We start from the raw sequence: 14,982 nt of genomic DNA on the forward strand, positions 1-14,982 counted from the left end.
CACACAGGCACACATTTCATGTATAAGCAGCCCATATACACGCAGGAATGCATGCAGATAAAAGTTATGGTAATATACACACATGCACTCAGACATACACATGTAAACACCCATACACAGATCATACTCTGAGATGTTAACAGTGTGTGTAATCAAGTGTCTGGTCACCAACAGACGAATATTACAAATATTTAAGTCTATCAGTCAGTGTGAAACATGAAAATGAAAAGCGAAGTCCGGCTGTACTACCATACCCTCCGACTGTCCTCAGACATATGAAACCTATGACAATTGTTTGCATGTAGACATTGCTTCATTTGTTCAGGAGTCACATGCCAAAAAAGTTTGGCAAACAGGGCTCTAAATTAAGAATCACTTTGTAACTGTCTTTTTGAAAAGTGCTACAGAAATATACCACCAACCACAACTGTACATCATCGTCACCAACATCACCTTCGTCTGAGGTCCTCGGCAACGGTTGCTCGGCAGCTGAACAGGTAGGCCCGCAGTGACTGGAGCTGCTGACGGAGACGCAGCACCGTGCTGAGAGGCTCACAGTGCTCATACAGACAAGGGTTGAGCTGCTGGACGTCAAGCAGCGGTTCCTCATACACAAACTCTAGGAACTCCTTGGCCTGTTTAGACACCTGCGGGAGCACAGAGACAAGATCATCAAGGACAACAGACACACATGAAGATCCACCTGACTGGCATATGATCTACGGAAGCACGGAGGGGAGAATTCTTTCAGGATTTCCTATGACTTCAAGATGTTAACTTTATTTTGACATTAATAATAAGACTTTATAAAGTGGGATCCAGATGGGCAATAAACTGCATACTTTCAAAGCTGGTGACTTGTGTTTGGATGGTGGGTGTGTGTGTGTGTGCATTCCCACCTTGTGCTTGCTGGTGTCCCAGTTGTGCAGCAGGCGTGCTGGGATGAGGAAGGAGTTGTCCTGATGGCAGCTCTGGCAGTAGTACCAGCCACTGTAGTAGCAGACCTTGGCCTTTCCTTTGGACAGACCAACTGGACGCTGACAACCTGAGGAGAGAGCTCAACTGAATGAGTGTCTATGTGTACATCTTACTTACAGCACACATTTAAGACAGATAAGATTCTCCCAGATGTCAGAATGGGTCTATAATCATGAAGAAACCCAGTTAAACCACTTTCTAGAAAGTGTCAAATGTGGGATTCATACATTATCTCAGACTTATTAGACAATCTGCTTGTCATCAAATGATGGCAACAATAAAACAGACACAAATGTACAGCTCTATGTGTCCATTTATGGATCCTAACTGGCTAATGTTAGGCGTGTTGCTTTGTAGCTTTTAGTGTTCAGGCTGCTAGTGGGGGCAGGACAGAGCAGATAACCTGGTGTTAATATGTGCCAGTTTATTGTCCCTGAATAAATTCCACACTAATCCAGCCGAGTAAACCTGTAGCTAATAATGATAGTCTGAGTTTAAAAGGAACTCTGACCCCAATAAGATCATTTGTTGTTTCATGACCTATATGAACAGAGATAGGAAACTGAAATTGACCCACTGATCATTGCATATGATGTTAAATAGTATCAATGTACACTTGTCAAGATCACAGTTTTTTCCGCCCTTGTTTTTTAGAGTTTTAGAGTTTGAATACAAACACACATTCTACATGACAATGAATCAGATGCTGGACTCAATGTGAGCAAAAATCAGAGCGTTCCACATTCACCAAAAATGACAGAGTAAAAGCTGATTCATCATGGAGAGCAGTGCTTAAACATCACTCAGTTGTCTGTGGTATTAACACTTTGTTTTTTGCATTGGGAACTTTCTAAGTGAGTATTTACTATCTTATCTACAATAACTGACTAAAAAGCTAAAAAGCTACTGCAAAGCCGTCATAATCCAGATTACTCATACACTAATCTAAGTGGTTTTCAACCAATTAATCATATGCTCATAATGTAAAAGTTTCATAAGCAACAGCAAACATAAAAAAAAGTTTTTTTTTCCCAGAGTTTCACGTCAGGCAGAACTTCACCCCTCAGGCCATATACAGGTTGCCCCAGCCATTTGATTGGCTGAGACTGAAGGCCGTACACTGCCTGGCAGATACTACTTGTGGCCAAATATAACACTTTTTTTCCACTACATTAATTATTACTATTAAATTAATTATTACTACATCAATTAATTAGTTGCTTAATTTCAGTTATATTCTGAGTCATTGGGGATAACATGTAATTAATAATATACTTCTGAAAAAAAAAGCTAAACCAGTAAAAATAACTCTTACACTGCTTATAGCCTAATACAAACACTATTATAAGCCAATTTTAACCACTTGTTGACTTAAACAATATAAAGTTTTTGAAGTCTTTGCATGCTGTACTTTTGCAGTTAAAATTGTGGTTAAATGATCTTTTATCTTTGTATCTCTGGTCTCTCTCCACAACACAAACCGTGGTGTTTAGCAGTGAGACTAGCATGATGAGCAACCTCATGATGTGTTATTTAGTGGAGATGCAGGAAACAGCAATAACATCGCTTTTGTCTTTTGGTGCAATAAGCCCACTTTATATTTTGACTCCAGTATGATGGCTACAATCTGTTATTAAAGATGTCCAAAACTCTGAGCAACATTTTACTGACAGTGTAAATTCTTGTGTTAAGTGCATCTTCTAATGTTAAAATCCATGTCTGCCAAAATCTATCTGCCAAATGCATTTGAAGCTCTAGATAACGGAGTCTTGGTTCCTCCTGTAGTCACAACAGAGTGGACTTCAATAAGAAAGTGTTTTGTACACTTAAAAAGAACAAATAGATCCTCTGCTCTATTCAGCTTGATAGCTGGCCCTCTGTCTGCTTTGTCTTCTGGGCCCTTTAAAGTTCAGTGTTCACCCAAACACCCGGACCTGGTCTATGATCACACACGTACTCAAACAGTCCAGCGCCACAGCACTGCGACAGGTGTCCCTTATCCACACAATCTAGGAGAACATGGGGCCTAGAGGAAAACAGCAAATGAAGAGAGGCGGAAAAGAAAAGAAACAGAAGATTGTAATCTGGGTTTTGGAAAACAGAGGCCTGGAAAGCTACAAAAAAAAGAAAAGAAGAAGGATATAGGAAGAGGAACGTGTGTCAGCCTGTTTGTCAGAGGTGCCTCAGCAGCAGAGACAGCACTGAATCCAACAGGGGAAATAGGAAAAAAGGAGTATAATGAGTAAGGGGCTATTGAGAGATGAGAGGATAGACGGAACGGCATGAAAGAGAAGAAGAGTGAGATCAAACAAGGACAGATGAAGGCAGACAATAAATTGATGTTTGTCCAGCTACTTTTTTATCGCAAGAATTCGTCTGAAGACGACAGACAATGGTCCAATAAGTGCTAGCCTGGATTCTTACTTTACCTGACCAAAAATATTATTGTGGAGCGTACATGTACTGTTGACTGAACTATGGCTGCATCTTTTCAATTAATCAATTGATTGTTTCGTTTGTAATACATAAAAGAATTGTGAAATTGTCCGTTAAATTTCCCAGAGCCCAAGGTAATGTCTTCAAGTTGTTTTGTCTGACCAACTGTCAAAAATCCAAAGATACTCAGTTTATCGTGATATGAAACAAAGAAAGCAAAACATCTTAGAATTAAAGGATAATTTTGTTTTTTTACAACTTATTTTTGTAGTTTTGGCCATCAGTTCTATCCTTTATGATAACACTGTACATTCACCAAAGTCAAACTGACATCTGACAATGCAACAACATCACTACAATCAAGTCCAACAGACAAAAAAAAATCACAATCAGACCATCAGATAACACAAGTCAACAGTTTAAATCCAGATGATCAAAACTACTTGGTGTGAAAGTAAAACTGAAAGTGAGCAGACCTGAAACATCTGGAACAATCCCTCATTGACCAGGAAAACTGTGCACACAGGTGCAGCAAGTACAGTAGACCAAAGATGAAGCAGATACGTTTGACTAAGTTGGAGGTTTGTTTAAAACTGCTGGTGTTAATTGCCCTTTAGCTCCCATTTCACTATTAAATCCATTAATAAAATTGGTGTCAATTTTCAGCCACTCTTATTTTATTAATCAGCTAATTTTTTTCAACACTAGACTGAACATGGAAAATCACACTTAAACTGGTTCTATCATTAACATTCAGATGAATCAATCAGGCAAAACAATGTACAGTAAACATGAGTAAAAACTAAGTCGATAAAGAGGTGGAAAACAAGACAACAACAAAGTCTTATCTTCGAGGAACCTTCAGTATGACTGAATTCATATGTTTAACTCAGTAGGTACGCTAATTACAGCAGTGAGCTCATGCTGTTGTTGGGGTGGATGCTCTTTCACAAAACCACAGTCCACTGGTTGGGAGCCAGCAGGCAGTGGGGATGGTCAACCGTCAGAGAAACACTGTGTCATTTCGAGGAAAGAGCTGACCACGAGGCCGGCTCGCTGGCCAACTGCGGCCTCAGGGTTGGTCTCCTGCTGTTGGGACCAGAGGAACAAATAACCATATGTATGTAGCCTGAAAACATACGCAAACCAAATAACAACCTTTAACCTTAACCTCAACTTCTATATCATGAGGACAAGAGGAGAACACACCCTCGCATACACACACGGTGGTGAACATACTACTACCACAACTGAGACAGCCTATAATGTGCTCTGCACAGTACAACAAGCAGCGAAAACCTTCCACTGAAAATGTGGGACTATGGAAGAAGAAAAAGGATAAAATAACAGCAGGGATATAAATCTGACCTGCTCCTGACCAAAACCACAACAAGCAGCAAAACAACCTCAAAACAGAGAGAAGCCTGCATGATTCTAACCAGAGACCAGAGACGACCCAACCAACAAGAAACTATTTGTTCCTACAGATAACTAACATTTTATGCCATGCTTTATTAACTGGCATGCCTATAAAGTGAGTGATTGTATAAGTACATATACAATTTAAAGTAAAAATATAATTTATAAGCAGTAAAGTCTAAGCTGGCGGGAGATATTTGGAGCTCTTTGTTCAGTGGATCAGTTAGAAATAATGCAAGGATTAATAGTACAAGCAGAAACAGCCACAGTGATGATGATGTCTGACTGATGACCAGCACACCTCCAACAGGTAAACAACTTATTTTACTTTGCTGTGCTGTGTAATGGAAAAACACTCACAGCGCGCCAGCTCAACTCCATTCATGGCTCAGCGTGACTACACCCAAAACAATGGAAATATGCCAGAATGTTAGCGGAGCAGAGCAGTGAACTCATGCGCTGTGTGTGTGGAGCAGATGAGCATATAAAGAAATCCGTCACAAGCAGACGTCAGCTCGGGCTGAAAGCAGAAAAAAAATGTTGGAAGCTGAGCGTTCAGAGCAGTCTGATTTGCTCACAGGGATTCCTGCTACATACTTCATTATTTGAAACTTTGGCCACTTTTAACATGAACATCTGATATTGTAACATAATATATATATGACTGAAAGTACAGAGAAGCATAATAGGTTCCCTTTAAACTTAAACTTAAACGGGCACGTATGCCTCACGTTCCGGCTGCGACGCGGCCGCCAGAGCTGCTCGCAGCCACTCTAGTCAATTGCTTGTGATCCCACCAGACGTGTGCAATGCATTTCAGAAGTGGCTCTTCGCTCTGCTAAACATACACGGAAGCTGCGTCAAGCTACACAGATCAGATCAAGCCAGGCAGGAAGTCAGACACAGGAATGGCACAGAGGATCCGTTTAATTTTCAAAATAAATCACCCTGTGCAGACTCCCAATCGTATATCACATCACTACATCAACATTATGTCTTGTGTGGCTATGGGTATCTGTCACCATGGACGACGAGAGGGTCATCTTGGAAGTGGAAAATCCAAGTGGGCAAGATTTTATGATGCCACTGCTGCCATGACTGCCCCAGTCCCTGGCTTCCTCTCCAGGTAGAGGGGTGGCTGTCTTCTCTGGCGCTGGCGAAGCAGGGAGAGCAGCTAGTGATCCAACTGTCAATCACAGCTGTCAATCAACACCCACACAGCAGACATCAAAGCTGCTATAAGTCTTCAAATCTTATTAACAGAGCATTAATTTCCAAAATGACCAGCAGCACACTTATTAGAGGACCTGAATTTATTGAATGAGACCATAATGACTCGTTAAAAAAAAAAAGATTGACTTTCTAGAGAGAAGTTGAGTTTTTATGAATGGGAGTCAGTTGGAGCATCTAGCGGCTGTCGGGGGTATTGCACTTTCAGATACTTCCACATTGGCTTCAGCCTCAAGCTGTAGTAGTTGCAGCCTGATGTAGCTGTGCTGATGAGCGCCATCTACAGCCAAGAAAAGTCATGGATGCTGCGGCTGCAACACTTTTTTTTGTTTCTTTTTTATAGCTACTGATTGTGTGTTTTGGAAGTTTATATTTTAAACCACTGTGTGTTTTCTGTCCTCCTGTGGAAATGGAAGGAGCCCCCTCCTCTGTCTGAACCAGATTGTTGATAAAAAAGTTTGACTTGTGTTATTGGTCAAATGCCTGAAAAAGATTAATATCAAGCAAAAGCCAATGCAAATAGATCAAAAATGAATGTACAAAAAATAGTATTTGGCGTTTTAGTCACATGCGGAGCTGTGTTTCTGTTGGGGTAATATCCATGCTTTGGGTTTTATGGCTGCTATTCAGACAAAATAAGCAACTGAAAGACAACACCCTAGACTTTATATAGATTATAAAGGCAGAAAACATAAACTACAGCCCTAAAGATTACACACAGCAGATACCACAATAATCATTCATAGAAGTAATTACCAATCTGACCTGTACCAGCAGTTACAACTGTAATGCTTATTCTACAGGGTGTGGCTCCACAGCAGGATATCAATAATATTAGATCCTATTTATAGTTTAGTCAGGTAATTAGACAACTGTGGGAAAAATAGGCCCAGCAAAGATCCTGGTTGTTGTTGTTTGTTTTAATAAGAAGTACCTCCTCAACCACATTTTGTGCTGATAATGAAAAGTGAGTAAAAGGATGTGGTGTTATAATTATCAACTACTGTCAACTACAACTAACAATAAACTATTTCTTAAATTTTCAGAGTTTACTGGCACTACTTTTCTCCATTTTAAACCTATTCGCAACGCTCAAGGTACTTTCTCCATTTTCAGATGAACTGTTAATACCTTCTATCACTAATTGCTAACTACTTTATCCGTTTTCAGCACTGTGTTACAACTGCTTTTTCTACTCGTCTCTGATCTTTTATGGGTCTTTCTGGGACTAAGAGAAAGAGGGACAGAAGGGAAGATGAATGGGAATTCAAACGTAGCTCAAAGGTCTACCGATTGTACTGCGGCTCTCTGTAGTGAGAGAGGGTCACTTTGACCTGCCCAGGGTGAGTGTACGGTGGAGAGAGAGACAGAGAGAGAGAGAGAGAGAGAGAGAGAGAGAGAGAGAGAGAGAGAGAGAGAGAGAGAGAGAGAGAGAGTGAGAGAGAGAGAGATGACATGTGGGCAAAAACGGGCTCATGCTTTCATCTGCCCGCTGCTGGTTCAAACTACCACACCTCTGAGAGGACACTGGTGTGTGTGTGTGTGTGTGTGTGTGTGTGTGTGCGTGTTATGTACATGTGTGTGAATTAAAACTGAAAAGGCGAGAGAAGGCTGAGCTTTGATGTGTCTCATTCATATCGACCGAACACTCGAATGAAAATGTGCACCAATGGCGAGTACTATGAGAAAGATAGTGAGAGAATGTGTGTGTGTGTGTGAGTGTGTGAGAGAGAGAGAGAGAGAGAGAGAGAGAGAGAGAGAGAGAGAGAGAGAGAGAGAGAGAGAGAGAGAGAGAGAGAGAGAGAGAGAGAGAGAGACTGTCTATATTTTGATGTGGGCCCACCTCCTACATCCTCTATTTGCTCATATCTACCGATTCCCACTTCACCCGGCCTGTTGGGGGCCTGAGAATGTGCTCCAGTGCAATGACAGGGGTCACCAAACCTGAGGACACACTGCACAATGTGTGTGTGTGTGTGTGTGTGTGTGTGTGTGTGTGTGTGTGTGTGTGTGGTGAGGGGTGACGGGGAGTCACGGTCTTCAAACGAACACTAACAGTTTTCTTCAAAAGGAATGACAAACGCAGCAATTCCCATGTGTAATTAGTTGAATACATTTTACATTTTGATGTTAAATAACCAATCACTCAATATGTATAGATGGAGGCAACATGCATATGCAAAGGGAAGACTTGAAACAAGTTCAAAGAGGAATTGGTGGAAACCAAAGTAGCATGCTGAACATCGGGCGGCACAGTCGTCATCATGAAGAGATCTTGTTCATAGTGGCGGCTTCATATATGAATAATCAGATGTGCATTCAGGTTAACAGAAGAGGGATGTTTTCCATACACTGGGATTATGGGGTTTTAAGGGCCAATATGAGTGCTTACCTTACATCGTCTTTGTTTACATTCTTCATTTCTTTTACATATTTTTGGGCATTTCGTGTTGGTAGAAGAGAGATGATAGTAAAGGAAGGAAGAGAGAGAGAGAGATTGGGACATGCAACAAAGGCCTGACTTGACCCCAGAACCTCCAGGCCACCAGTGTAGCCAAATATTCCCTATTTCTTTGTTGTGAGCAGAGCTTCCAACCAAGCAGTATTCATCAAAAGTAAACTAAAACAGCATCAACAATGTCTGGGCATTTGCACCAGAAACAGCAAAGGGCATAATTTGCACAACACAGAATATGAGCATTAGTGCATTAGTAGCTCCATTTACAAGTGACACGTCTAATGTGCTGAGTTAATGCTCCACACAAAGCCGCTGCATCAATACTCTGACTTTGATGAAAGCTCAACAGATGATGCATCTTCTTACTTATTGGCCATCCTGCATGGTTTGTAAGAGAGGTTGTCTGTGCTCAGTTTCTACTGTGTGGATGTTCTGCTCACAGTGTATCCTAAACCTTTCTTTCAGATAAACACAAAAAAGAAGGTACAATCACATATATTAAAGGGAGGGAGAGAATGATGCATTTTCTACTCACTGTAAATCACAGTCCTATTTCAAAAATGAGGAAGCACTAACCAGGCCTGCCTAAGTTGAATTAGTCATTAAATTCCTCCTCCACTCAAAAATATGTTCTACTTCTTGTTCCTTCAGCTGATGTTTGAGCCTCACTGTGCAGGATGATGTACTGTATGTACAGAGTTTGACACTGGGTGAGATGTTCTTTGGCTTTGAAGAGTTTGGGCTTGGTAGTTTGTTTAGAAACAGTTCCAAAGACTAATAACTGGAATCACGTTTTCAGTTTCCAGAGAGTAGTTCTGTGTAAGGCAGACGCCACTACGCATGTGCAGGAATGCGGTTTCCGTTTACAGAGTCGTGATATGTAGCACAACAAGCTAGTGATGCTCTGTAAATGGAACCAAATTGCTGCACATGCTCAGTGGTGTCTGCCATACAAGGAACTTCTCTCCTGAGACTGAAAATGGAATTACAGATGTTAGTCTTTGGATACGTTTCTACAAATGATTGTGACTGATCTCTTCCTGGTGAAGGAACATGTCACACTTTTTAGAAAATAACAGAGGTCTATGGCACAGAGGAATAAGATATATCAGGCTTTGAATACATACTACTTCATTGTTGGTCTGGCTCTGCACATGAGATTTGTTCTCTATGCTTACATTTAAGATTGTCATTTTAAAACTAGTGAGAGTGTCATTATGGGACCAATTTCCAAATGAAAAAATGTGAAAATATAATCCTATGAAAAGACAGGACCTCTAACAATACCTGGATTTAGAATTCAGTTTTAGGGCCTTTAATTCAAATCCTGTAAAATGCTTTTTCAGGACCCGCAAAGTAACACTGCAGGAGACTAAAAAGGGATACAGTCAAATAAATGAAGGGGAAGGCAGAGGTAGACGGGGAGACAAAAAGAGAGAAAGGCTGAATGAACCGGTGAAAGAAAGAAAGGGAGGAAAAAAGAGGGAAATAAACGGATTGAGTAAGCAGAGGTGAGCTCTGTATAGAAAATGGACGTATCCAGCTGTCCCTCCCATCCAGCTCTACCCAGAGACCCTTCAATCCAACAACTACGATCAGGCCCGACCACTGTAGCATCCCCAGGACGCTTTCATTCGTTCTCATTCATTCATTCATCCATTTTTCCTCTCCTCTGGTGCTTTAAGCCTACCAATTATCATCAGTTGCCCCCAGACGTCCTCTGTCCTTGTTCCTGTTTCAGCTGGCCTTTCAAACAGCCCTGCATTAATAAGCCAGTTGTTACAAATAAAAAGGGAGGTGAGCGGTGATTATTCAAAGCCCTCCTAAGAGAGAGAGAGAGAGAGAGAGGAAGCCCACGCTTCACACCCAGGGAGAGTAAAGGCACCGCCTGCCATTTATGGGGCTGTCCAAGGGCCTGGTATGGAGACCAACAGGAATAATAATAAAGGAGGCAGACAGGCTGTAATGCTGCAGGATATGAAAAAGGGTAAAGACTAAATACTGAAAAACACCCAAAACCACTGACTGACAGGAAGAGGTTGAAGCAATGAAAGAGACAGCATCCTTCACACTGTACAACTGTAATATCTACAGCATGTATATATCATTTATAATACAATTTGAGATTATTTTTGGCTTCTTGTTATGCAATTTCAACACAAGGATGTTTGTTATACTATAAATGATCCTTACATACACTGGAAGTTACTATGAAGCGGAAAAGGCTTTATTAAAGTTTTAAATTTCAGCTTTTGAAAAAACATTCTGTATTGTTTTTTTTCCTGCATTTCTTTCTGACCTTTTGACCTCACACGGCTCCATGAATGCAACAAGGCAAAACTGTACTTTCCGCATCTGCAAAGGCACAAGGATCTGCATGATGTGAATTTCATCAACTGCCCTAGACTGCGAGGACTGTTCGTGGGCAGCCCAAAATTTATGACGGTGTGGATTGCATGGAACATGTATGAACACGTCCATGTAGGCTGACACAATGCAGTGTAGAGACAAGGTCTGTCAGGTGCTTTTCCATTGAGCATGCTCATTAATGTCCATCTCTGGCTAAACAGACTGCTTCCATACATGAATGGCCTGAAAATACTTCACATACAGCTCTTTAAAACTTCTTAAAGTCCCCCTCCACTAAAAACTGTGTTTTTCTTTTTGTCACCAGACTGTGATGTTTGTGCTGAGTGTGTTTTCACATTCATCTGCTAAAGGCAGAACATTTCTGTGAGCTCACTGAAAATCTGAGTGTAAGGCGTGTACCTATGAGCCTGATTCGTGACATCACAAGTAGTCTGGAACCAATCGTGGTCCACTATGCAATTTACACAAGTGTGATGTGGAAACTTGGAGCCTGCAGTGCACACACACTGAGAATGGACTTTACAGTGATTAATTATTAATCGATAGCAATTAAAGCTATAAGGCCCTGTTCCTTGAGGCTTGGTGGCTCCACCTGGACATTAATTGTTCTCAGTTTTTCTTGCAGAGTCCAGTCTCATTTCCTGAGAATCGTGAGCAGTCGCACTTAGTAGACGAAAGAACTATGTATAAGCAGACCCTGGATTGGAACAAGAATGAAAGCCGACCAGCAGGATTAGAGGTGGAGGGACAATCAAACTGTTTCAGACTCAAACAAACAAACCCAGTGAGAAAATGTATCTGTATACCTATAATACACTCGCTTGGGAGCCAATCAGGTGAGGTGTCATGTGTTGAAATTTCAAACACTTTGTATTGAAAGCAACTACTAATCTCCACTGTGTGTGTATGTGTATGTATCTGTGTATCTGTGAAGGCCACTCACCTGCACACCTGAAGCTCTGAGCAGTGAGCCCTTTCTCCACAGCCAGACAGGTGAGAATACTCAGGAAACTGGTGGTGACTGACTGACGCTTGGCTCTCTGGGCCTCCCGCTGCCTCCTCTCCCGAGATGGTTTTGATCTCAGCAGCACCCCCTGGAGACCTGGAGCTCCTTCTCCTAAGTCTCCACCTTCTTCTTGTGCAGGCCGTTGTGCTCCCACTGCCTCTTGCAGGGCCTCCACCCATTCCTGAGCCTTGAGCTGATCATCCGCTCTAAGTCGGAGTACATTTTTGGAGAAAACAGCCTGGAAACAGTCCCCTCTATCGGTCCATGGCTCTCCGTTCTCTGGCTCTTGATCTTTCTGCACGGCCAAGCAGGAAACCAGGGGGTACTGGAGGACAGGTTGCGACACAGACCCGCGGCCCTCGGTAGGGAAGGCTTGGAGAGAGGATCTGGTCAGGACGAAGGTGAAGGCCCTCCAGTTGTTCTGGTCCATCAGCTGGTGGAGCAGACCAGCTTTGAGGACGTCCTGGCAGCATTTGGTGAACAGAGGAAGGGTGGTGGGTCTGCTCAGGACACCATAATTAGGCTGGAGAGAGAGTGACGTCTCTGCAGAGATGGGGGTGTCGCTGTCGCCATCGGGCCTGGTGTCGAGCCCCGACGGTGATGGTGATGAGGAGGGCGACATGGGTGCAGGGAACTTGGCAACCTGTTGATTTTCCACTTCGGTCTTCCGCTGGCGGTTCTCCTGTCTTACGGGTCTGACTGCCTGCACCTTTTCCCACATCAGCCGTCTCCACTCCATGGCTTCCCATTGGTTGGCCGCCCTCAGCTGGAGGCGTGTGCTGTTGAAGAACAAGGCTTGGAGCGTGCGTTGGTCAGCAGGCTGGGTGATCTGGCCAGGCTGGCTGCAAGGTGCTGGTGAGATGACGCTCTGGCAGTGTGACAGAGAGTAGGCTGTGCCTAGCTGGCGGTTGGCGCTGCTGTCCAGAGTGTACAGACGGAGCTCGCAGGGTGTCAGCTCAACATGACAGGATGTCCAACGGCCTCGGGGCCCCTCACGCTGCTCCATCTCTCCCTGCTTCACCACACTGCTACTGCTGCTTTTATCAGCTGTGCAGGGAAACATGGGAGGGAGAAGGACGGAGAGTGACAGAGAGGGAGAGAATGATCAAACAGAGATGAGTAATGTCTCTGTGTTATGGCTAACAACATCTGAGACAACAAGAGCTTTTATTTCAGTAAAGTAACGATTCTGATGTTATTACCTTGCTAATGAACATTTGTAATTAACAAGTAAACAAGCTTAATTATAAAGGAAAGGAATATTTTAGTGTAAATGCACTGAAACTTTTTTAGTACAAACATTCATACATTCCCCCGAGACTTGAAAGGTGGCTATGACAGTTCTGCAGCTTGATTCTTTGTGGGCGTTGGCAGCTGTAATTGTTTAATGTTTATGTGTGAATAGTCTTCCTCACCTGCATACTGAACAATATCATACAGTACATGTTCTGTTGCCTTCATAGATAAATATTTGTTTATCTGGAGGCTGACAGTTCTAAGTGGTGAACTGAATCTTATTGATTTTGTTGAAGTCCAACTGATATCACATTTATTGATGATATTCATGATTTTTTGTGGTCAAAAACTATATCAACACGTTCTTCAGTGTATTTTAATAGTTTTTTATTATTAAAAGGAAGACGGAACAAGGTTTTTGGGAAACATCAAAAATAAAATCTTTTTCATCTCAGCAGGAGGGGCGTGTCAATGTCTGCGTTTGATTGACAGCCACTGATCTCTAGCACCGGCAGGAGAACAAGGGACAAAGTAAACAAACTTGTGCTATAAGTCATGGACAGACTGTGTTGTTAGCAGTGGTACAGGAGAGTAAGTAACACACTAGCATATAAACAAACTGAAAGGATATTTACAGCTAATTAGCAACCTAGCCTCCTAATTGACGTTAGCGGTACACATGTGCAACAGCAGGAGAAGACGTTTGTTCATGTTTGTAAGTTAGAGAAGGAGACTTTAGCAGGAAAGCAAATATGGGATTGTTCAGAGTCTGTGGCTCTTGTGTTGTTTAACAGGATGCTATCAGGCTCAGTGTGACCGTCTGTTCTGATTATGAAAGAACGCCAATGTCACTGCTTTATGGAAATGTGGTTTAAATTGAAGCGATTTAATTGGCTGTCTGGAAACAAGTTGTCCACAGAGCTGTACTATGTTGATAGAGAACTGACAATATTCCAGTTTCTTCCCTTTGGCTTCTGATGTTTTCTCATCCATTTACAGAGCAGATACAGACGGGTGACAAATTAAAGGAAAACCTGGTCCAGGTCTGAATGCTTGACCCCTACAGTGAGGGGATCTGGTGGCTCTGTTATGCTGGGGTCAAGCATTCACACCTGTACTGTTTTTTCGTTTAATTTCTCATTCATCTGTATGTATGCTGTAGCAAACAAAAAAATCTCATACAGCTGGTAGAGCAGAGACAGCTTACACAGGTAATACACTGTCCTTAAGAGTTGCTCAGCTTTGTCCTTTTCATTTGCTTACGTAGCTTTTTCTCCCCGTTTCTGTCAGTCCTTACACCTCTAACTGATCTCAGGAACCTGAATCTGGATGGTCCAGTTTCCTCCTCAAGGTACCTTATCAGAGGCTTGCGGCTCACACAGGAGCTTTGGTATTTTGGTAAGAGATAGCCATGCACCAGTGCTTCTCTGAGAAAGTTCCCTGTCACCAAGGCAGGAAGAAACAGCATTGTAAAAGAGGCCACATAATCCTAGGGCACCGGGGCACACCCCTCTCTCTGAGGAGGTTTGTTTTACCCTCATTTATGTCTTTCCCCTCTCTGTCTCACTCTCCTTCTCCTGTGATTATGGAGTGTTTTCTCCTTGATTAAGGCAGGTTCACACTCAGATAGACAACAGGTCATGAAACTGGGCCAGCCTTTATTAAGAGCTGTGATATGGCCTGAAAAAATTCTAAAAAAAACCATACCAGCCAGATGATAATAAACAGCAAATTTAAGACATTGAATCTGTTTGTTATCTATAACACTCTTTACTTTCCACTATTTTATTTCAGTGTTACAATTTGAAGTGTAAAAATGTAAACAGTAACTTCATCCAGTATAATAATC

The 14,982-nt window shown here is 42.2% G+C and overlaps 1 protein-coding gene across 2 annotated transcripts in view; it reads right to left on the minus strand.

The window, feature by feature from the left end:
* plekhm3 (pleckstrin homology domain containing, family M, member 3) overlaps nt 1–14,982 on the minus strand; it is a 48,673-nt gene that overhangs the window by 22,582 nt on the left and 11,109 nt on the right. For both annotated transcript variants that reach the window (XM_067604476.1, XM_067604477.1), the window contains exons 3-5: nt 11,835–12,944; nt 900–1,045; nt 454–647 (exon numbers count right to left, since the gene is read on the minus strand). In XM_067604476.1, coding sequence (XP_067460577.1) covers nt 454–647; nt 900–1,045; nt 11,835–12,944 — 1,450 coding nt within the window. The remainder of the gene's footprint in view (nt 1–453; nt 648–899; nt 1,046–11,834; nt 12,945–14,982) is intronic.

Source organism: Thunnus thynnus, chromosome 11 (assembly GCF_963924715.1).
Source record: "Thunnus thynnus chromosome 11, fThuThy2.1, whole genome shotgun sequence".
Lineage (NCBI taxonomy): Eukaryota > Metazoa > Chordata > Actinopteri > Scombriformes > Scombridae > Thunnus > Thunnus thynnus.